This window comes from Anser cygnoides, chromosome 7 (genome assembly GCF_040182565.1).
Source record: "Anser cygnoides isolate HZ-2024a breed goose chromosome 7, Taihu_goose_T2T_genome, whole genome shotgun sequence".
In the NCBI taxonomy this organism is placed as follows: domain Eukaryota; kingdom Metazoa; phylum Chordata; class Aves; order Anseriformes; family Anatidae; genus Anser; species Anser cygnoides.
Window position 1 is genome coordinate 35551178 of NC_089879.1, and position 23429 is coordinate 35574606.

At 42.9% G+C, this 23429-nt stretch overlaps 1 protein-coding gene across 29 annotated transcripts in view; it reads left to right on the plus strand.

Annotated features, from left to right (window-relative positions):
- Positions 1–18340, plus strand: part of KCNMA1 (potassium calcium-activated channel subfamily M alpha 1) — a 475240-nt gene extending 456900 nt beyond the window's left edge. For 8 of the 29 annotated variants that reach the window (XM_067000549.1, XM_048060170.2, XM_048060177.2 and 5 more), the window contains 4 exons: positions 1552–1746; positions 2841–2959; positions 3984–4208; positions 11990–18340. In XM_067000549.1, the coding sequence (XP_066856650.1) occupies positions 1552–1746; positions 2841–2959; positions 3984–4208; positions 11990–12011 (561 nt within the window). In that variant the 3' untranslated portion in view covers positions 12012–18340. Of the gene's footprint in view, positions 1–1551; positions 1747–2840; positions 2960–3983; positions 7618–11986 lie in introns of those variants that run through there. The other 21 variants (XM_067000548.1, XM_067000550.1, XM_048060181.2 and 18 more) reach the window with 4 other exon arrangements.
- The last annotated feature ends 5089 nt before the right edge of the window (positions 18341–23429 follow it).

The following is a 23429-nucleotide window of genomic DNA, read 5'->3' on the forward strand; positions in this document are numbered from 1 at the left end:
CCTCCTGAACCCCAGGTAATGTCACACTACTCTTCACAGTACACTTCGTATTTGAAAATACGTACTGCCTTATCCAGGGTAATTTAAACATTTGGAGCTAATGGGATGCAAAGATTTGCTTTAGGACTTGCATAACAGTAACAGTATTTTCCTCTCATTCTAATGTTGTCGAGAGGGGAATGGCATATATGGCTATGGAAATAAGCAGAGGTGCCTGAAGTTTTGAAACTTCAGTGTAACGGTGAAAACCATTGCCGTGTAGAATTCATGTTCGCCTGTTTTATCTGTCATACCAAGGAAACAATGACACTGAAGTTTCATTATGCAAAGAAAGACTATCAAAGTAACATGGATAGGGAGTCTGGTCTGCATTTTTATCTCAGGATAAAACATTTCAGTCTGTACCTCAGTTTACCCATGTATTAAAGAAAATTGCACTATATGGATAGAGCAATGAATGTCGTTGGAAAAGGTTATCGAGGTATTTGGATAACAAGTGCTCTTTGAGAGTGCAGTATCCTTTTTCACGTGGTCGGAGTGGATTTGTTCCAAGTTCTAAGTTCAATAAAAGTCATAAGTGTAGTAATGTGAATCCCGTGTACTCTACAGCTAGCTCATTTTCTTCTCACACGTTCTCCACACTCACAAAGCTTCTGAAAACCCACACATTGGTGTCGGCGTAAGCGACGGTGTCTCCTTTTTCTGTTGATCATTATTTTTTTTCCCAGTATGTAACACTGCAGATACCTAACTGCGTCTCTCTGAACTATACCAGTATACTTTCAAGTGAACTTGAAAGTCATTCATCTGGCATTAAATTAATATTTAAAATGCCCATTGTTTGCCTGACAGACCAGCAATGGTACAGATGCTGGCAAAATGTCAGTGTGGAGTAAATCTTTCCTAATAAACCACTCTTACCCTATACCCTAGAGTTTTTTAAAAGGACGACCAGGATCCCAAACTCATCATACATTTATCTGGAATGAACTCGAGATGTTTAATTGATACACGCTTATGTCTGAACACTGTCAAGTCTCGTAATAAGATGTTTAGTACAATACCTCGGTTAGACTGCTAGAGTCCAGCCGCAGTAATAAGTAATGACATTTGCAGCACAAAGGCAGCTCCCCAACGAATTGGTGACAAGAGGAAAGAGGCAATCTAGCCTGCGTAAGCTGTAAATGTGGTCTGAATTTTACAATTACATGTCCTAAAGCCCATTATTAGACATGAAGGCAATGAGAAGGAAAGCAGTCATCGCATCACTACTAACACCAATTATAGGAAACATAAATCATTCAAATTTTTGTACTTTAACAAAAATCAGCCTGAATTGGTGTTTAAAAGGAAGGATCTAGTATAGGAGCCTAATGGGATAGAAGCAAATAGAGTAATTGGAGGCTGCTGTCTTTTCACTTTCTATATAAAATTATTTGAAGAGACAGCCGAGAACTTTAAACAGCAGAAACCCAGAAAAGTTGTAATTTGGATGTCTTCGGTTGTGACTTTAATGGTATTTGCCTAAAGAGCTTTCTTTTATCTCGGCAGACATACTTCAATGACAATATCCTCACACTGATACGGACATTGGTAACAGGAGGAGCCACACCGGAGCTGGAAGCACTGATTGCCGAGGAAAATGCATTGAGAGGAGGTTACAGCACACCACAGACACTTGCAAACAGGGACAGGTGTCGAGTTGCTCAGTTGGCTTTGTATGACGGGCCATTTGCAGACCTAGGGGTAAGATCACAACAGAGAGGTAGGACCAAAGCCGGTCCCGTGGTCTATGTGTTGTGTCTGAGACCGAATCAAAAATCTATTCTAATTGGTGCATCATTCTGATTATTCGGTTCAAATGTTTTGGATGGTTTGAAACTTTACTACGCAGCTGTCAGGTTTTCTCTTACGCTTTTTAAGAAGCTACATTACCTGCTAGTGTACTTTCCTGAGTATTTCAAGCAGAGTCAAAAAAAGAAAAGCTTGGCTGTTCCTAGATGTCATCTAAAGAGATGGATGAGCCAATTTGGAGGAAAGAACCCTCCTAATCATAATGCGCTGTAAACATGAGCAATATGTACACCCTCATCAGGTTTTGATAAGTTTATTTAGTTTTTGCACGGAGCTTTCAGTTCTCAGTTAAAATATACGTATTAGCCTGGGAACCAAGCTGCAAGGTTTGGTTTCTGCTATGGATGAACTATACTGAAAGCCTAATTTTCCGACATTCTCACTCCACTATCCTAAGAGAAAAGCTAAAAAGTAATTAGTTAAAAACTAATGTGTTTTGCTAGTCAAAGCAATTATTTGATATCATTTATGAAATATGGCATACATATCAGCATTTTTTTAAAGTGGGAGAGGTTTTAGTATCCTTTTAACTCCTCAGATCCCTTATTTCAGTTGTCTTTGTCGGCGATTTTATTTGTCAAGATGACAGTACAGCTACTGCCAAAAAGAGTCAAAACTATGAATAATAGTAGGACAACAGAGAATATAATGTGTAGAATTATGCCTCGTTTGATATCCAAATTGCATTTCCATCCGAAAGCAAGTAATTCACTCTTACTACTATGGTAACTTTTCACGGACCAAGGCTGTCAAAAATAATGATCATTTTATATATTTGTTTTTATGTGAAATGAAATGTGTAGTTTATTCATTGTCTTGGGTAACGAAATTCATATTAAAAACAGGCTGTCTATACATTGTCGGTTTTGTAGAAGATCCTACTGAAAATCCACTGCACTGTCATGGTTTTGAACGAGAAAAGAGCAAAAAAGTGCTGTTCTCTTGTTTCTCTTTACCTCCTTTTTTTTTTTTTTTTTCAACCCTAGGATGGAGGTTGTTACGGAGATCTATTTTGTAAAGCACTGAAAACGTACAATATGCTTTGCTTTGGAATTTATCGATTAAGGGATGCACATCTAAGCACTCCCAGCCAATGCACTAAACGGTAAGTCCAGTCCACCAAAGGAGTTGCATCCGTATGGATTTGGACAAAGTGGGTAGAAGTAGGAATCAGTGTAGGTTGACACTGTACCTGGGATTAGTGGTCAGAATAATAAGAGACTCCCGTCCCTGAGGCAGCCAAGCCAGATCTCTTTCCAGCACCGAATGCATTTGAAAACAAACCAACAAACGAAAAAAGAAGTGAGCTTTGTGGTTTGTATTCATTTCTTGCCCATACCAAAAATTCCTATTGCTTTGAGCATGTACAATGCTTTTTGCATGAAAGATGTTAGCATTGGGCTCTTTCCTACACTTCAAAGAGGATTGGTTGAAAGTGGTGGAATCTTGAAATTGAGAAATGTGTATGTGAGGCCTGTGATATATATTAGCAATGTTGGATCCTTGTACGTGTGGATTTCTCTTTATAAATGCTTGGTGACGTCACGAATCCACAGGTGGAATGGAAAAAAAATAAAGTGAAAATAAATTAACCTCACTGCGACCTTCCTGATATACTTGTGTTAGGTACAGTCATAAGCCAGACAAATAATTGTATTCTTTGCTCAGGTGACAGTATTTAAATATTTAATAAACATACAGTAAATATATATTTGAACCTGCTTGAAAATGACATTGCTGGTAGGTCTGTTTTTGCTTTTTATCAATATGGGAATCTGTTTGCTAGAGTCACTGCATTCCAGTGCAGCTAGAGATAGGAGGGTGAACTGTATGCTGTATTCTCTGAAAAATCATGATGCAGTTCCCTTGGAGAACATCCTACTCAGTATGTCTGTCCCACTCAACAAACATCCAGAAAGTGATATCTAACATGAGATGGCACCAAATAATTGGTAATATGTCAGCTAAAATCAGGTATATATTGAAGAAACAGAAAGGCAGAAATCTGGATAAGTGTTCAAGAGGTAACATCTCTAGAATAATTTTTTAGGTGAGATCTAAACCTTCTTTCTTTCTTTCTTTCTTTCTTTCTTTCTTTCTTTCTTTCTTTCTCTTTTATGTCTTTCCAGTTACGTTATCACAAACCCACCGTACGAGTTTGAGCTTGTGCCGACAGACTTGATCTTCTGTTTGATGCAATTTGACCACAACGCCGGCCAGTCCCGAGCCAGTCTTTCTCATTCCTCCCATTCCTCCTATTCTTCCAGCAAGAAGAGCTCATCTGTTCACTCCATCCCATCCACAGCAAACCGACCGAACCGCACCAAGACCAGGGATTCCCGGGAAAAACAGAAGTACGTGCAGGAAGATAGACTTTGATGTGTGTACCTGCTCCCACTGTGTGTGAAACTTGCATTCACCACTCATTCTCCCCAGTTAATGTGTCCAACAGTAACGTTCCCCGTTTTGCCATGGAGCTCTCCCTTTTTGTACACATTTTTTGCATATGTATGACAGTGTGCATGAGATTGTCATTTTTATTTCACCACCATAAAACCCTTAAGCACAACAGCAACAAAGCAGACGGACCAAAAAGTTATTTATGATGCTAGGGGAGATAAAAATTCTAAAACCCATAGGCACACTGAAAACTTAAATAACTCACTGCAGTTACTCTACGTATCAAAAAACAGAGTGTATTTAATGTCAACACTTTTGATGTTAGAGTTACACAAAGGAAGTCATTAGCACAGAAGCGTTGATGTATGTTGCGGTAGGTTTTTATAATCGTATTTACAGGAGTTGCCACATGTAGTTGAAGCTTACAAAACTAACCAGCTGCAAAACAACAACAACAGCAAAAACACTAATTTTTCACTCTCAAAGCTTATATTGTATAGGGCTTACACTCTTTGTATAGATTATTGCTACGCACCTGCTTTATACCAAAGCGACATCAGGGACGAAGTTGCTCATTTTAGGTTATTCTCTGAAATACGAGCCTTTTGGAGATAGCGGGTTTTTTACCCTTTAATCCTGAAATTGTCTGGGAATGGAGTTGTCAAACTCCAATGGTTTAATTTCAATTTAGAAAGAGTCTAATTGCATATTAAATTATTATTCTATTTATACGGCCACAGAAATAGCTATATTTTCTTTCACTTTTGACATTTGGGATAAAAAGCCATATGTATCATAAATATCAGACGTAAGTCAATAAAAACTGCCTTGCTGGGACTTTTGCATCTTTAAAAGGTGAATTAGTCACCTTATGTATAGAATAAATAATGTTCAGAAAAGAGCAAGCATTTTTCTGCATTTAAGTATTAGTTCTCGGGGGACTTTATTCCTTTCCCCAGATGGTAGTTTAGTGTTTCCTAGTTAGAGCGATGGTATAAATCTTCCAACGAGAGTCCTGATACGCAAGGACCCTCTGGAAATCCCAGGCAATGTTCCAGCTGTTTTTTTATAACAGGGGTGTGCCAGTACACGTTAAGCAGGAACACGAGGGAAGACAACAGAGCGCCTTTGAGATCTGAGAGGTTCCTCTCCCAATTGGAAAGAAAAGGTGCTGCACCCTAGATGGCTAACGAGCAGAACAAGAGGGCCAGGGTGAAAACATTCACTATGCTGAGGCATCATGTTCTAGGCACATGCCAGAGTCTGGTTGTTGCATATTCTCAGCAATTACTCATCCAGCCAGAGATTGTGTCAAGGAGGTAAATGAAGTAGTGGAAAGGAATCTATCCTAGACAGCCACAAAAAGGATACTCGAGGCCTAGAGTTTAATGTCAAATGCCAACGTTCCAAAATATATAGAAATAGTTCTAGGCCATGTGAAGAGGTGCCCAGGGTAACAGGTAGGAAGGCCGGGAGAAACACGCCACATCGCTACCCAGCAAGAAAGCATGCAGGGGGAAAATAAGTACTTTGACGCGGGAGCGATGAGCATTGTAACAGCCAACCCAGACAAGGTGCTTTTATGGTTAGTGTCGTTTTCTACCTTCCCCTTCCCCAAGCATGATAAGTTTGAAGAATTGCTTGCTGTGTGATTTGACAAAGAAGCCAAGCACTTTTACTGACAAAACCTGGAACCATCTAAGCGGGCTACGGAGAGTGCCACCGTGCAGTGTTAAGCACGATTGGAATGCAGTATATATGTATGTGTGCATTCAAACGCATCTGTAACTCCTGTCAGTGAAATATGAGGCAAATTTTGGTCGCTTCCCCCCCCAAACGAGTATATTACAGTTGCTCTTGATCATAAAGACACATTCGTGTGTTTCTTCATTCAAAGAAAGTTATCGTGTTTTGCCCCGAGAATATTTATGACTACAAGGATGTGCCAGTTAAAGTGCTCAACAGGAAATATGACAGTTTAAAAGCATTGTAAAACTTACATAGCTTACTTCTTTTTCTAAAGTGCAACAAGGATGAATAGAATGGGCCAAGGTATGATAATTAATGGTTCTGCATGACCTAGCAACTGCTGTGGGTTTCCTTCTATAACTTTGTCCTTGTGAAAACCTGTGAGATTAAAAAAAAAAAAAAAAAAAAAAAAAAAGTAGTTACAAACTTTATGCAGTTATTGGCTTGTATGTTTGGGTGTTTGTTTGTTGTTTTTTTTTGCCTTTTTTTCCCTCCAAACCGGAAGTAAAACTGGCTGCTGCTGCTGCTGTTGCTCAATCCTGTTTTATTTTTGATCCTCTCATCTGCTTGCCTTTCTAATTGCACGTGTCCTCTCGTAAACACCCAGGTTCCTGCCCAATGAAGACGCCTACCCCAGTGCAGACATTATTGTAATTTCCCATTCCTCATTCTAGCCCCGTTCCTCCCCTCCCTGCTATCCCGTCCCTCGTGTATGCACATGAGCATCTTTTTATGTTGGTGATATTGACGGAAAATACTGGAGAGCAGTTATGCATTTTGGAGGAATGCTAATGGCTTTGACACCAAAATGCTTTTCCATTAATGTTTTATCTGTATTCCATTTAGTAGAGGAAGGAAGAGTGTTAATACGTAGCCACTTGTCACATACTAAATAATAATGATTTTACCAAAAAATGGTGTTTGTATAACAGTGCAACTCAAATAAGAAAAAACATAAACAGTCTGCATTAGAGAAACAGTTTATCTATTTTGTGAGCAACAGAAGAGAAATATCTAATATCTGAAGTCTTCAGATCATATCGAAGTTATTTTCCTCTGTCCTCTGACCTTAAGTCTGCAGGACGAAAGTTGTGGCTTTCAGTTATGCCTTGAGCAATTTTCACCATTAAGTGACCCAATAGTTCCTTTCAGTGACAATGTTCTGATACAGAAATAGTAAGGACTTTGGAAGGTCGGTCATTAAACGTAGAGGAACAGTAAAGTTTTATACTGGAAAATACCAAGAAATCTCCTGTTTGTTCAGACATCTATCCCAAATCAAACATTCCTAGTAGCTACCCTTGATAGTTGTGAAAGTGGAAAAACTGCACTATTACCGATGTCAACAGATGACAAATGAGAGTCTTAAATGGAGGTCCTGCAACTTATCTCAGTCCCAGCATGGTTTCTACAATGGAAACTAGGATTGTAAGTGACTTTGTGGATCTGTATGTTGACACAAAATAGTATCTTGCACAGCCGCAGGCTCTCGGCACGGGTTCCAACTGACCTAAACCAGCAGAGTCAGACATTTTCCAGTGAAATCCCCTTGTCAAAGTAGGGAGTTTGCCACTTGAAAAAATGGAAAAGAAAAAAAAAAAAAGAAAAAAACAAGAGGAAGTCCAGAATAGCATTTCTGTCCCAAATCTTTAACTGTCTCAGAGCAAAATAAAGGCCTGCCTAGAAGGTAAGAATAGTTTCCTTTTTTTTCCTCTATCCCTGCAAATTACTTCCTGCCTACTTCAAGTGAGATATGCGTCTGTGAAACCAAGAATCACTAAGAGAGCAGAGGAACTTTCATTTAATTATTCTCAGATGGGAAGAAACAGCAGAGGAGAGTTTTCAGCCTAGTTTTAAACACACTACCCATTTGGGGGCAGGGGCTACCCAAACACAAGGCCACGCATGCAGTTGAGATGGAGGTGTCACAAAAAGAAAAAAAAATAGAATCCTTGTTTAAAGGATTGTAAACTAACCAGGAATTGTGGTGAGAATACAGATTTAATAAAACTTTGCAGCATGTTTAGCCGGGACTTTCTGTGCCTCTGCTCAGACGAGAGGGTGTTTCACACTGACACTTATTCAAACATGATTGTTCAGGCCAGAATTTTTAAAGCACCAGAGCAATAAATTTGTTCAGGAAAAGTGTGGGAGTCCAACGGAAGTTGATGAAATGTCAATTTTGATCATTGTACGATTAATCATTGATATATGTTGATGCCGCAGGGAAGTCCTACACAGGATAGTAGTACCTATTTATTTGCAATACAAGTATGAAGCCCTGTAGACCCCCACAGATGCATTCAGGCACTGATAGCCCGTTAGAAACACAAGCGCACGTTTGAGAGGAAGTAAATGTTTTCCGCTTCGTGATACTTGAAGGTACCTAGCTGTTCCAACATCTCCCAAGTGATGTCAAAAACAAACCCGTCAAGTAGAGTAAGATCAGGGACTCTCTGGAAGAGCTCTGTTTGAAAAATAGGAAAAAAAGGCTCGTTCTCTCTGTAACACAGAAACGCATATGGTAAGGATCAATATCCATGTGCCAGAAAGGAGAGAAACAGACAGAACGTGACAGAGAACCACCACTATTTTGGAGGAGAAACCAGTATGTGAAGACCTGGAAATTTTTTTGTCTGGACAGATTTAAAGGAAGAAGGCTGTGGTTTTGTTGGTGTAATTGTTTATGGTTAGTAAGAGACCTAAAGCTCTGCACCTAGACTTTGGAAGACTGAAAACATAGTAAGGAAAATATGGAAAACCGTGTGAGGGATCAAAGAAGGGCATTTAGTAACTGAGAGCAAAACACACCAGTGGCCCAAAGTGAAGATGGGGAGTGTCAGTCACCTCCCATTTCAAAGTGTAGAGGGCAATGGACAGAACAGGCGTTTTGAACAGCAGAAAAGAGCTGAGACAGGTGTAAAGCCGGGTCCAAGCATAGATGCTGGAGATGATAATTCCCGGATCAAGGTCTCACCTAAAAACAAAATGTAACCAGCCAAAGAAAGGAGAATCTACAGGTTTCTGCACTTAACTAATTATCGTCCGTATTAATTACTTGCCAAGCGAAGGCAGAAAGAGACTTGATGATGTCAATTTGTGAAGATCAGCTCTCTGACATGAGTTTTATTGTAAAGAGTAACACATAAAGAAGTGGCTTGCGGTACACATTCCAGGGAAAGCAGGGGCAATGGAATCACTATTCGCTCGCCACACTTCATCCCAGATCCATAGTACTAGCACCGTTCTTCCCTTTCTTGTTCTAGAGATCGCAATAACTTGCAGCAAGTTCTGTTGGCAAGGAAAGTTTGTGCACCGTATGGTAAAAAATAATCTAGAGATAAAAGTTCACGGCGCTTAACTCGCCTCAAAATCATTTTAAACACAACCCATTAGAAAACTGTTAGTTTGAAATTGTTTATGTGATCTCTCAAGGCTTTTAAAATATGATAACCATCACACTTTACACCTCTCGGAAAGGTTAGTTTAATCGTAGATCACATAAAATTGGTTTCCACAAATGCATAATGGTTCATGTGTCACACTCAAACTAAATGGTTTTTTAAATGGAGCCGAAATTATTTTGATGTGTACACATTCCCAAAATTTTTTTTCCTACAACCTTTCCTAAACCAGCCCCCATCAGGAGCTGTTCCCTTAAAGTCTCATTAATAATTCAGATGTTCTGATGACTTTAAAAGATCTATGGAATCAAGGCCTGCCCCCCCCCCTTTTTTTTAGCTCCCTGACAAAAAGATAAATGAATGTAGAAAGAAGCAGTAGGAGTCTGGCAAGCTGTAGATCATCTCCGAACAGATTGTAACTTTATCATTGTGTCAGGAAGAATAATTTAAAGCACTTAATCAGTTAGCTTCGGTGTGCGGGATGTAACATTATGAATTCCTATCGTCCAATCTGTTCAAATCAAAGGGAACTTAATTTTAATAGGTAAGAGAGAGAGAGATGGGAGAAGAAACAACATCCCGACTCAGGCAACTGTAAGCAGGCAGGAAAACATGTACCCTAATCTGAAGTGAGTGGGATAGTGTAGAAAGAAGAAAAAATCTAGTTTTGAGTATAGGAATAGAAATGCAGCAAATCTGCCTGCCCTCAATAAACAACCCCTAATAATTGATATAACTTCTTTCTCTATTTTTTTTTTTATATTGTTATAATAGCATAAGCACAGGTGACAAATATATCAGTAAAAAAGAGGGATTAAGCCCTCATGAGTTTGGGGTTTGGTGCTTGCATTGCAAGTAGACACCTTAAATACGTAGGAGGTTTCATTGCCTAAATTTCATATTCACCAGAGTGACTGAGAAAGTCAGTAAGTCGGTAAATCCATGCAGCTCTTCAGAGCCCTGACCTTTGAAGCTAGTCGCTTATTTTTAATGCATCTGCGCTCAGATGGTTGTCCCTCACTCTTCCCGGTCTTCCTATTTCTGTTCTTGGCCTCACCTCCCAAGCTTTTGTGCTTGGTCTGAGGTGGATTTAGTTGTGTGCGTGTGTTGTTGCGTTCGGTTTGGTTGTTGTCATTTTGTGTTTCGTTTGTAAATGAGCACCCCACCCATTCCCGCCCCGATTCCAGCCAGGATACAGCAGCATTTCAGGGGTAAGCAGAAGTGCTAGTTTGTATCATACGGTGAGAAAGCAAGGCCTCCAAAGCTATTTGGGTTCCCCATTGGGATGAGCAGCAGTGTATAAATGTAAGCGCAGCAGCTCTGTGGTGGCTCACGTTAAACATGGCATGCAGCAATGGAAACGCCACCGCTGCAGAATCGCATCTGTAGAACCACGTGAGCTCATTGCTCTGCACACCCACCTCTGGAAATGAGGGACAGAGAGAGGTGGGAGAGTGGAGAGCCTCCTCACAAATCCGTGTCAAAGCACAAGCATGCAAGGACTGTAAGCCACAAAAAGAGGAGCCATTTCCAAGTCCTTGTATGGAGCTATCCTGCCAAGTTCCTTATCTGTCAGTTAGAAATTATACCAGTACTTGCTCTCTGAAGTGCATAAGAAAATCATGGTGATTTTGTTTTTTTCCGCTGTGAATTTTGAGAAGTTTTTGTCCACACCTGCTTATGAACAATGCAGGACGGCAGCCGCAAGCCTAAGCAGTGAGGTTGTAGCTGCAGTATTACAGCCTCTCAGCAGCCACCCTCCTTCCCACATTGCTCCCAGCCCACCCCAGATCAGTATCGTAAAATTCCTCCTATGATCAGGCTCTGCCGAAAGATATGAAAGAAGCAGGGTCCCCTCTGATATTCCTGTAAGGACGTTCTCACTTCCTTTGCCTTGCTGTCACGCATCACTACCAATCCATTCAGGCGTGACACCCCACTACAGTCTCCCGCAGCATCAGGTAGGTCACACACCATCCCAGACCCGAGGGACTGGCAGCCGGGCGGCTGAGTCACAGCCATCCCTGGCAGGATTGTGTCCCTCTGGCCACAAGAGCTGTGGGACACCCTGCGGGTCTTCATTGTGCATGAGAGCGAGCACCTGCAGCTGAAACAGTTCAGAGACGTCTTTGACTTTTGGGGTACTTCTCTGTATAGGACTCACATGCTCTTTCCTACATCACCCTTACTCCATCCGCTCTCCCTGGCTTCTCAGTGTAACCCTTTATTTTTAGCATTAGTTCAAAAAAGGGATCAGATGACGTTCACCTGAGCATGAAAAAAAATAAGTACAAAAGCTGTCACGTCCAACAAACAAACTGCCAGTTTTTTTTTAACTTCTATCAAATATGCCAACACGTCATGTTCCGTCTATAAAAAGTATTTTCAGAGGCATTAATCTAATGCACTGTACCACTAGTAATTAGTCAAAGTCACCTTCTATTGATTGCCCTTTCTCTATAGACTTTACTGACTGCTACCCCCTCCCCTTGTTATGGTGTCTGTGTGTCTGTGTGCTTCACTAATGAGAAATTCTCATTTTCCCTCCTTATTCTGTCTCTACCCACTTTGCTCCCTAGCAGAAAAGAAATGGTTTACAGATGAGCCGGATAATGCCTATCCCAGAAACATTCAAATCAAGCCCATGAGCACTCACATGGCCAATCAGATCAATCAATACAAATCCACAAGCAGCTTGATACCACCGATCAGAGAAGTTGAAGACGAATGTTGACTCCTTCAAGGCCAGAACTAATTTTTTAAAGCCCGACAAACTTCATGAACGGTGACGTGACATTTATTCCTCTTACATGCCGAACCACTGACGGAGAAGTTACGAAGGGCAAGCGTAATGGGGAAACAAAGTAGACAGATCTTTGTTTGTCTGCCTTTAATATTGCTTCCATGTATTTTGGAAACTTTCAGTTTTAAATGAACATAATCAGAACTAGTCATGTATAGCCTCTAGCAGTTTAAATTATATTTCTTTATTAGGAAAAATATATATTTTTTTCTTTTTTTCTTCATTGTAAAGTATTTTCCCTTTCAAAAACTGCAGATGTGGCCGGACTCCTAAGACAGGAAATAATAATCAAAAACACCACACCCCAGTCTTCGGCCTAAAGGAGGATGATGGTCACAGTTATAAGGCTATATAATCCAGGGAGACAAAAGAGATATTTACAAAAAGGAAATAAGTGAAGGCCCAACTTGTATTGTAGTAAACCCCAAAAAAAAGGAAGGGAAAAAAAAAAAAAAAAAGAAGAAAAAAAGAACAGTCCACAACATGTTTCTTTACGGAAGGATGTGTATTTTGCTCAGCATTGACACCAGCTCTTAATAAACTGAACCTATTTATTTTCAAAGGTGAAAGTCATATTTTTGTACACATAACACTCTTGAGACATTATTGGTTTTATTACCATATGCAACTCACCCTCATTGCCAGTGACATGCAAGTCCAACCACCCCATGCACTGTAGTGCCCCAGCAGAAGCCCCGCATCCTCAATAGCCCTCCGCGATGTCAAGTGGACTGTGGAACATCACCACCACAAGCCGAGGGACACGTAGGCAGGGCGCTCACAGGCAGCACTTGTTATAAATGGCAACCCCGGCATCAGCAGAGGCTTATTCCAGACAATTCCTTCTTTGCCACGCGTTACAGCAGTGCGAGCTGGAGCGCCTAAACAGTGCGTGAACTCATAAGCCATAAGCTTTCTCATCCACCATATTCTGTTGGTTTCTTACCTCTGAAGTGCTGATGGGTCCGCATCAGTCTTGCGTATCCGACTCAAATTCTTCCTGATCTGCAGCAAGCTTTAGCCCCAGACCTGTGGTGATAGCCCAAGCCTCTGTGAAGGGCATTGAATTGCCTTTGCTGAGCGCTGATCAGGATAAAAACCCGTGGCTTTGCCTCAGCTTGACAACATGTCAATGCACTGTTGTCAGTGATGTGCTGTACCAAGTGACATCACAGTTTGGCACTGTCTTTTTTTCCCCGTTATGTATCTATTTTAGTTTGCTTTGTGGGGACACCACACTTAAAAGTACGGCAATAACCAAATCAAAGTAAAAATAATGAATGTATTTATTCTACCTTACAAAAGGCCATCGACAGGTGCCTTTTGTGTAAGCCAACAAGCTTTCTAGCCAGCAGACAGAAAAGTGGTCTCATATCTGTGCTGCAGTATCTATTCACCCAAGCATTTGGTGGTCTAAATGATTCAGTAAACCTATCTATCTCAAAGTAGCAACATCAGATACAATTGTGTGAATAAAAAAAATAAATGAAAAGGCTGTGTTACTAAGGAATAAAACAAAAACATAGGAGCCAGCAAGTAGGAAAGGCAGCTTTTCATGGTGCAAGATAACCGTAGGCTCTGTAATTCCGCAGAATTGTGAAATACCGCAATAAAACATACCATGGTACTTTTATCATTAGAGAAATATCCGTGAATCAACCTGATACAAAGCAGATTAATATGTTGTCAAAACAATGATGTCCACTATGTAATCCAACATTTAAGCTAAGCTCTCTCGGCCTCGATGTTTGTCCACTGGCTGCGGTACAAATGTAACCATACTACTACCTAATAGGCTTTATGCTGGAGTGACTTCTTGGACTGCGACTACTTTGTTGTTGCATTTTGTAGAATAGGTATTTAAAGAAAATAACAGGAATTGTTATGCGGTATATGTAGAATTGGATCGTTTAAAATATTTCAATCTCCTGCAAAGAAACGAAACAGTTTAAGCAGTTTCTCGTTACTATTTAGACCATGTTTATCTCATTTCACAGTCCCAGAACAGAAGATGATTTGGGCGAGTTGTTCCAATCTATGCCACTCGAGCTAACGACATGTTATAATCTGCATCCAGTTTCTGCAGTGGATCGTGTTAGGCCTTTTCATTGAAGTCAGCACTCCTTTTTCATTTATGAACTGCTTTCATGCTAACCTCAGTGGAAAAAGCCAGTCCTGCGTACAGGAGAAATCTCGAAAACGGTGTTGGACCTCACCAAGTGCACATTAATTGTCTTCTTCTAAGACTGGTGTGTAAGCTATGGGCATAGCAAATTACACCTGTGCACATGGTGCCAGTTCTGAGCGTCCTTCCTTCAGAATAGAGTACTCAAAGTATAAAACACACTAACGAATCAAACACAACAGTCCTACATCATTAAGGTTTGTGTGTCTGTCCTGGGTAACCGTCACACACTGAAATGCCAAGCTGCCAACTGTACACAGGTAAAGGACAAGCTCTGATCACTCTCGCGGATAGGTCTGTATATAAGGGTAGGAAAATAGATCAATAAATGAGAGACAAGCAGGTATAATTGTGCTGTTTGGACTTCCCAGTTATAGAAAACCTAAGAGAAATCAAAAATACTTTCTTGCTTTTCTTCTCAGTGATCAAAGGCTCAGGACTGGCTTCTAGCAATTAGATGGAGGAGTATGTAGCAAGCCTCTCAGAGATCTTTGACCTCAACCATTAATCGCCACAGTAAGGTCAGCACTAAGGTTTGGATATGCTATGTGGCATCACAGCGAGGGGCTGGGAAAGCCACCTAAGGACAGCTGATGGGCAATATGAGGACTGAAGGAGAAATGAAATTTTGAGGTTCCTGAAGAAATCCTACCCCTCTCTCAAAAGAGAAGGAAAAAATGGAATTTGTGCTTTCGCAGGAGTTGCATGCACGATCAATCAAGGCTAAACAGGCTTTGGTGTAAATCAGGTGGTGGATACCATGTGTGTGTTTTCACATGTGTGAATGCACACACACACATATGTGTGGATACAGATACATGTATATGGGGCGTGTGTAAGTATTGGGTACAGGTCAGAACCACCACCAAAGGATGACAGTTTTGTCTTTTTTTTTTTTTTTGGGGGGGGTGTGGAGTGATGGGGTGAAGACGTACACAAAGAGAAAGGGCATATATTACCCAAGGGCTAACACATAGAGGAAATGTATCTACTGGTCTCACATGGTCTGAACACGGAGAAGCCACTCTAGGTGGCTAGCTGCATGCCGGCCATATGCTTACATTGTGCTGTCAGCCCTATGTCCCACATGCACGTGGTGGCATGCTCGCACAGTGCCTGCAAGCCAGCTGGTCTCTGTCTAGTGGGCAGTATTTTAACTCAGCCCCTGAATCGCACCAGCACCAAAGTGAAAGGACAAAATTGCCTGCTGCCCCGGCATCGGACAGGGTGTGCCTGGGCAGAGCACTGTGCACAGCCCCCTGACAGCCACGCTCAGCACAAGTTAATGCGGAAAGAGGATAGTCTGAGCCTAAATGCAATGGTTAAGGCCTCAATGTGACTGTTTCAGTGGTGCATGTAAGGCAATGGGCACACAATATATTGTTTGGTAGGGAGAAAATTAGAAAAAAAAAGGCAACCACAAACATCTTCTCGAATACTGCAAAGACTGTCTAAAAATGCCATCCGTGTTGACAACTCTTGCGTGTTGAACTCAGCATCTGTGGTTAAACAGCAGGTGCATGTGGCTCAAAGTACAAGCCTCTTGGTTGGGGACATGGTCACTTAAGCAGCACTACAGGTTCATGAACAAGGTTATTACTCCACCTATGGCACACAGCGACCCTAGCAGCCCCAAAGACAGGCGCGTGAGGACAGGGAACAAGCAAGAGCACGGCAGGGACATCCAGGTTCTCGTACAAATGTCAGTGTGTAACTATTTCCCATGTGTGTATGAAGGGAAACTCAGCAATACTTACACAAGGTGAAGACGGTAAAAATGACTGTAATGAGGACCCTGTGTAGCCTTATCGAGCCACACAGATGTCTAGTCACTGGGTCTTCAGAAGCCTACAGGCTGTTGTAGCAGCTGTGGATGTACAGGAAGCCACATTTAGACACAGTAAAGAATATTTTTTTACTATTTTTCACTTGTAAAGGAAAAGCAACCCAATGAGTCATATCGCATGCACAGGGAAAGGCGTAATTGTCCTCGGCCAAATATAGAAAATGGGAAAAGGGGTTGACACTGAATATGCAACGGGACACTAGAACAATGGTGTCTAAAGCCTTTTTTTACAGGTCGACGGGTAGCAAGAGGAGACTCCATTGGTGTTTGTTTGTTGTGTGGTCTGGTTTTGATTTTCGTTTTGCCAACACAAGGAGTATTTGCACATCCCGAAGTCTTTATAGAGTAGGAGAAGGAAAGAAAAATGTATTCAAACGCAGAGGATTATTTTTGGCGGTTCTGTTTGGGTGTGAGCTAAGTCTAGAAAGTACCACAGTAATCGGATGCGTAAACGGATGCATGATGGAAGCAGTAATGTAAAAATCCTACATGTCTGTCCTCACTGCCCGGTCACTTGCCATTTAATCCATAAACCTGTTAACAACTTCCCCGGGACAGCCGACTCACACAGACTCAGAAAAAACAGAGCAGGCATTCACACGTTCTCATCGCAAAGCATGTTCCTAAAGGCTGCTGCAGAGCAATGTATTTGAAATGAGAGCATACCAAGGATGGGGTGTGGGGAAAAATTCATGGGGAAAGCTGTTATCGTTATGAATTTCCTCAGCCTCAAAGGAAGCATGTGTCCCACCTTCCATTTCTAGTTCAAAATCTGCTTAAAAAAAGCCATCAAGCACGCAAAAGGGGAAGAGCAGGACAAAGCGAAGACAGAAATCCTTTCCTTGTGTCACGAGGGCCTGGGAACATCAGCCACGGTCAATGGCAGATGTAGAAGAAAAAAAAAAAAAGAGAGAGAAAAAAAAAGAGAAAAAAAAAAAACAGGTGAAAGAAGAGGTCTGTGTATTCCCTTATTTGTTGTCCTCTCCCCGCCATCCAAACCACCATTGACCACAACATCTGAACATGAATTTTATTTCATGTAGATTCCAAAGGTGCTTTACCAATCCCATGCCTGGCAGACTGTTTGTTTTTAATTTCATTATATATGTAGATGTCATTTATAGATCCGGTAATATTCAGTTAGCAGGCATACTATCTGTAGCGTTTTTGTAGTGAGCTGTAGCTGTCGGTACAGCCCCCATCCAAAACAAAGAAAGGAATCAAGAAGCCACTCAGCTGTGGCCACCATTTGTGACAGTACTGAGGCCTACACTGGGGTCAAGTCTGCCTCAGCACTTATCAAAGCTATATTTATGCAACCAGTGTAGCTATCCTGCACAGAGAAATATTCTCTGCTATAGAACATGCAGCCATAGTGAAACTAAGTAGTCTCTAATGTTCAGTAGTCTATAGAACCAAGTAAATTCTACTGAAATCAATAGATTTCTATGCTGCCAGTATAACGTCTCTGTTTTATCTAATGCTGTACTACTGGTAACTGTCAAAATGAGAAGGGGGAAGGGGAGGAAAGAAAATGTGAGAAGCACTTGTGTATCACTTTGGGTCTAAATAACAGCAATAGCTAACTTCTTATGAATCTGAAAGACGATAATGCTGCATCCAATTAGAATCTCAGTGAGGTTAAGGGAAAGCTTCCTTCTGCCTCAGTCAATGCAATTTAAAGGAGAGCTTTATAACCTAAAAACAACAGCAATGATATATAGGCAGCTGAGTGCATGTAATAGGAAAAGAGATTTTTTTTTTTCAGAAATCAAAAATGGGGCATACGAGCATTGTGTTGACTAGACAATTACAAAAAGGAGCCATGCAAAAAGGTCATCAGAAGTTACACCAAGTAGCCGTTCAAGAGTGCCGCTACTGTGACGGTATATCTCGGGACACACATGCCTAGCCAATGCAAAGAATGTCACGTCAGTTTAGGGAAAAAAAGAAAAAAAGAAAAAGTAAGAAAAAAAAGGAAAAAGCAAAAGAAAAGTCAGTGATAGAACATGAACTTTTGCATTTCTGGAGAGGTCACGGCTAATTTTTTTTTCCTTTCCTCAGAAAAATAAATAAGTAGACAAAAATAAAAATAAAAAGAGGCCAAGAAACCACACACAAAGTCATGTATACAGCATATTTTGATGCTACACCTGTCTATGTAGTTGTAGGTTGGTGTGGGCTTGGGGAAAAAGTACACTGAGAAGCAGCTATCAACTTACAAGGAGGTTCATGGAGAAAAAGGAGTATGACTTCATCATTTTACATTTTAACATGAAGGATTGGCGAGAGAACAAATGGTGGTGCTCAGAAATGATCTACCTGACTTTATCACATGTAATAATTATGGAAAAATATATTGTCCTGTAAAAAGGGTTTGTACATAACTTGTACATGGTTTCATTTTGTATTTTTCTCAGATTAAAATTTATGTATTTGTGTTCTAAAACAAGGAGAGATTTCTCTGTTTGTGTGTTGCATCTTCTTTGAGACAGGCTGTGTCCCAAAATATTGTCTAACTTGTAACACCAAGTCACAAATAAGACTGTAGTTGTGAAACCAGCGCTATTAATACATTGAACTAAGAGGAACACAGGCGCCTAATGCCCTCGCGTGTTTTCCTGGACCAGCCATTGTCTAATAATAATTCATATCAGCCAATGCGGAAGGTCCCGTGAGAGCTGTAAGCAAATAAGTCTGCTGTAACAACTACTGTCACCCTAGCACCAGTTACGTAGTTCTAGTCACGACTGTCATAATTCTGGCACAATTCAGTTACTTTCAGCGGCTGAACACAGCATCTCCTGACAACCTCAGCTCCGATTGCTCAGGTTAAGATGGACCCAAAACCTTGCCAGAGGATTCTGATTTCGTATCATAAATGTACGTAAAAACCAATGGCAAAATTTGCATTATGCTTTCTCTATTGCAGACAAGGAACCAGGTATAATCCTATGTCCAGATATGTGTCCATGAATTATATTAAGAAGACCGAGAATCCCTTTGGAGTCTATAAGATTACCTACACGTGTTTGGGATTCTGCTAATTAAAATAACTGTGTCATCAAAGCTGACATCAGTAGTTTTCAGTACCGGGGCATTGTATTGGTAAGGAACCGCAGTACGATAGACCCTGTCTGCTATAAAACCATGGAGAGGAAAGATGGAGGGTAGAGCACTGCAAGCAGTTAGTTTGGTTCCGACTGGGAGATGAACAATACGAAAAAGCTGGGACTGAACGTCAGCACTGGCGTCAGACGCAATCCAGGCAAATAACAGAGTGCCCCAGGGAAAAAGCAATGCTCAATAGTACCTGTGCAGAACTCTGCAGAACTGTGCAACAATGTGGTTTGGTACCACCCTCAGCGTAGCTAACTGGTTCCGACTTCCCTGAGTGCACCTCAAAGCCATCCTTAAATAATCTCACTGGGGAAAGGAGGCCAAACTGTGCCATAAAAACTGAAATTTCTGTGCGTAAAACAGTGTGATGGATGAGTGCCTAAATGTTAGTAAATCTGCACAGAGACATATACTGAGATGATAGATACTGTAGCTGGTCATACCAGACCTCATACCCTGTCGTGGTCAGGCACTAACTAGTAAGGCTGACTGCTAGAAGTACTGAAGGAGAATGAGAACAAGGGAGTGAGGGACTGGCTCAGTAGTCACCGTGAATGGGTATCTGTTGTGAGATGGGAAAATAAGGGTCAATGCAGGTGTAATGTGACGCCTGGTCCCCGCACAAGCATCTGGCACAAAGGAGATACTTGTCCAGGTGTAGTTGTCTGTGAATATATGTAGATGCATGTGTATATGTACATATGTGCAGTCTAAAGGTAGAGGATGTTCAGGCCTGTTTCTAAGTACCGAGGACATGGCAATTAAAGACCCTAATTAAAAAGTGAGTCCAGAGCTAATGAACAGCTGTAGTGCCTCATAGCGGTCCCAGCTTTCAACTGCGTGAGCCTGTTGTTTGTGACAGTGGCAGTGAAACAGTGCTCAGGTAGTGACAGAAGTACTGACAAAAATCTGGTGAAAGTATGCACTGGTCCCCTGAGATTACCAATAGTATTCTTTGCTAGACCAAGAGTGCTGCCTTCCTAACATTTGACCCTCTCTCCCCCTGAATACTGATAATCCTTAGGCGTAGTCAGGAAAAGAAGTCAAGTAAAAATGAGAAATGGGATTCCTGTCACCAGACCGTGACTGTGGAACATGCGTGGGCAAGGTACGTGCAGGTTGTTGTCCTTTAACCTCCCCTTTAGTCACGCATGGTCTTGTGAGAAGTAGCGCTGTCAGGTCATGCCATCGCAGTACTGCCTGCTGTACAGCACTGAAACAGAGCACATCACAGAGCGGTGGCACCTGGTGTCCTGTACGGTACACAGTAAGAGAGTGGCAGAAATTGCAAGGCCAGATAGATGTATACAGGATCGGGTCATCTTTCCACTTTCTTAAGCACCAGGAGAATGGACTGATACATGGTATTATATATGTGCGTATTTTTATATATATGTACATATATACATATATACACGCTTGCATATGTATACACGCAGACATAGAGATGGCGGGCACCACCTTTTTTCAAGCACCGAGGCCCCCAGAAGCAGCCGGGAGAGCCGCCGGGCCCCGCACGCCTCGCGGGGGCCGCTGACGACGCGTGGGCGCCGGCGCGCATGCACAAAGGCGGGGCTTAGGGAGCGCGGAGGGCGGGGCCGGCAGAGGGACAGGACGCGGCAGTTCGCGCGGCGGGCGGGAGCGGCGCTCTCTGGCGGCGGCCTCGTCCGACGGTGGCGGCGACCCCCTCGCAGAGAGCCCAGCGAGGGTCCCGACCCGGCGGAACGCCGCGGCGTCGGCGTCTCCAGGGGCCTCTCCCACGGACTCGCTCTCGCGCTCTCAGCCCCCGAGCCGGACGGAGGAGCCGTGACCCCCCGGGGGCAGATGCCTACGTGCAGACACAGCCCTTGAGGACCGAAAGAGCTTCCTGGCCCCGAGTTGTGGGGAGCTCCACATTCCCGAGGTCCCCCGGGGGCCCCAGGGCCGAATTGGGCATTGTGGGTGCAAGCATGTCCTGGTGGGTACAGTTTTTGAGCAAGTGGCCATGTGGTGAGAGGAGTTCTACAGGCTGTGAAGCACCTGGTGATCCAAATGAGAGACTGGCACATGGTGTCAAGCGCCCGCACCAGTTGAGCCGTAGTCCTGCCTTACATCCTCTCAGGAGACTGGTGAGGGAGCCTCCAACCCTGCATTGGCGTGATCAATGGACTCCCAAGACGAGGGAGGCTGGACCCTCATCTTTGCTCAGAGCAGACAGAGGAACCTCCCCCTGGCCCCTGAGTTGCCCCTACACGCTAAACATGATGCTCTGGGGCTCATACAAGTCAGGGATAATAACACCAATAGGGGCTTCCTGGTTTAGTTCCTCCACACAACTACCACCCGTTCCTACTCTTTCATTTAGAGAGAACTGGGGTCAGTACAAGGAAACTACACCGCATCAAAGGGGACTTTCAGTCCCTTGGAAAGATGTTGAACAGACCAGGCACCCAGGTATGGTTCTCCTTGATCCTCCCTGTCAAGAGACTGTCACCCAGGGAAGAGGCAATGTGCAGATCAGGTGAAAGATCAGCTGCACAGCTGGTGCCATTCTTGGGGCTTCGGGTGCTACGATCTCTGACGCTTTCCTGAGAGGCCGGGAATGCTGACGCTGGATGGGCCCCACCTGACCAAGTGGGACGAGAGCCTGCATGTCTGCTGGGAAAGCTACACAGCAGACAGCAAGCACTCCGGGAGATTCCTGGAGTGCGCTGGGAACAAGACCTACTCCCTCCTCCAGGTATTAGCCAAGCCAAGCAGAGGAGAGGCATTTCTGGACCTGGTTCTCACCACTGTGGATGACCTCGAGACACACATTAGGATTGGAGGCAGTCTGCGTTGCAGGGACCTCGCCCTGGTTGACTTTGTGATCTCAGGGGATGTGAGCCTGTCAAAGACCAAGGTCAGGACCCTCACCTTTAGGGGAGCACACTTACTTCCAGTTATTCTCCCCATTAGTGGAGGAGAGTCCATGGGACACAGTGTCCTTGGGGACAGAGGATCTGATCGGAGCTGGCAACTCCTTGGAGATGCTTTTCTGAGAGCAAGCACCAGAGCTCTCCATTCCCATATCCAATAAATCAGACAGGGAGGGTAGGAAACTGATACGGCTGGCCGATGCCCTCCCAGTCAACCTTAGACAAAAGAAGGAAGGACCTGCACAGACAGTGGAAATGGCTGTGTGCCCAGGGACGAGTACAAAACCGCTGTCGGGACATGCAGGACATGCATAGATGGGATCAGTAGAGCCAAGGCACTGACATACCTAACTGTGGTGAGGGATGCAAAAACAAACAAACAAACAAAAGGGATTCCACAGGTACACTGGCCAGAAAAGTAAACGACTACAGAGAGGAGTGTACTGCCTCTAACAAATGTGGTTGGAGGTTTGGTAATGACAGGAAGGGAGAAGGCTGAGGTACTTCACGGCTACTTCTTTGCCACAATCTTCACTGGCACTCAGGCTGCCCACATCACTCCTGTTCCCAAAAATCTAGGCACAGCTTGAGGGAGCAGAGTCCCTCCCACTGTAGGCAAAGAGCAGTTCAGGACCTTCTGGTGCAACTGAACAGCTATAAGTAAGTCTATAGGGCCCGGTGACATACACATCGGGGTTCTGAGGGAACTTGCTGATATAGCAGCCACACCACTCTCCATCAATCATTCATCATATTTGAAAAGAAAGAAAGAAGTCACGGCAGTCAGGCAAAGTCCCTGGTGACTGGAAAACAGCACACAACATCACTCCCATTTCTCAAAAGGGTAGAAAGGAGGACCTGGAGAACTACAGACCAGGAAGCTAAGCCTCTGTGCCTGGGAAGATCATGGACCCGATCCTCCTGGAAGCCCTTTTAGGGCACTTGCAAGACCAGGAGGTGATACAAGATATAGCTGGCATGGCTTCACCAAGGGCAAATCATGCCTGGCCTACTTGCTGGCCTTCTGTGATGGAGTGACCACATTTAAGTAAGCAAGTAAAAGTAAGCAAGCAAGCAAGTTGACTTAGGAAGACCGAATGTGTAATCTACCTGGACTTCTGTACAGCTTCTGACACAGTCCCACATGACATCCTGATTTCTACCTTGGAGA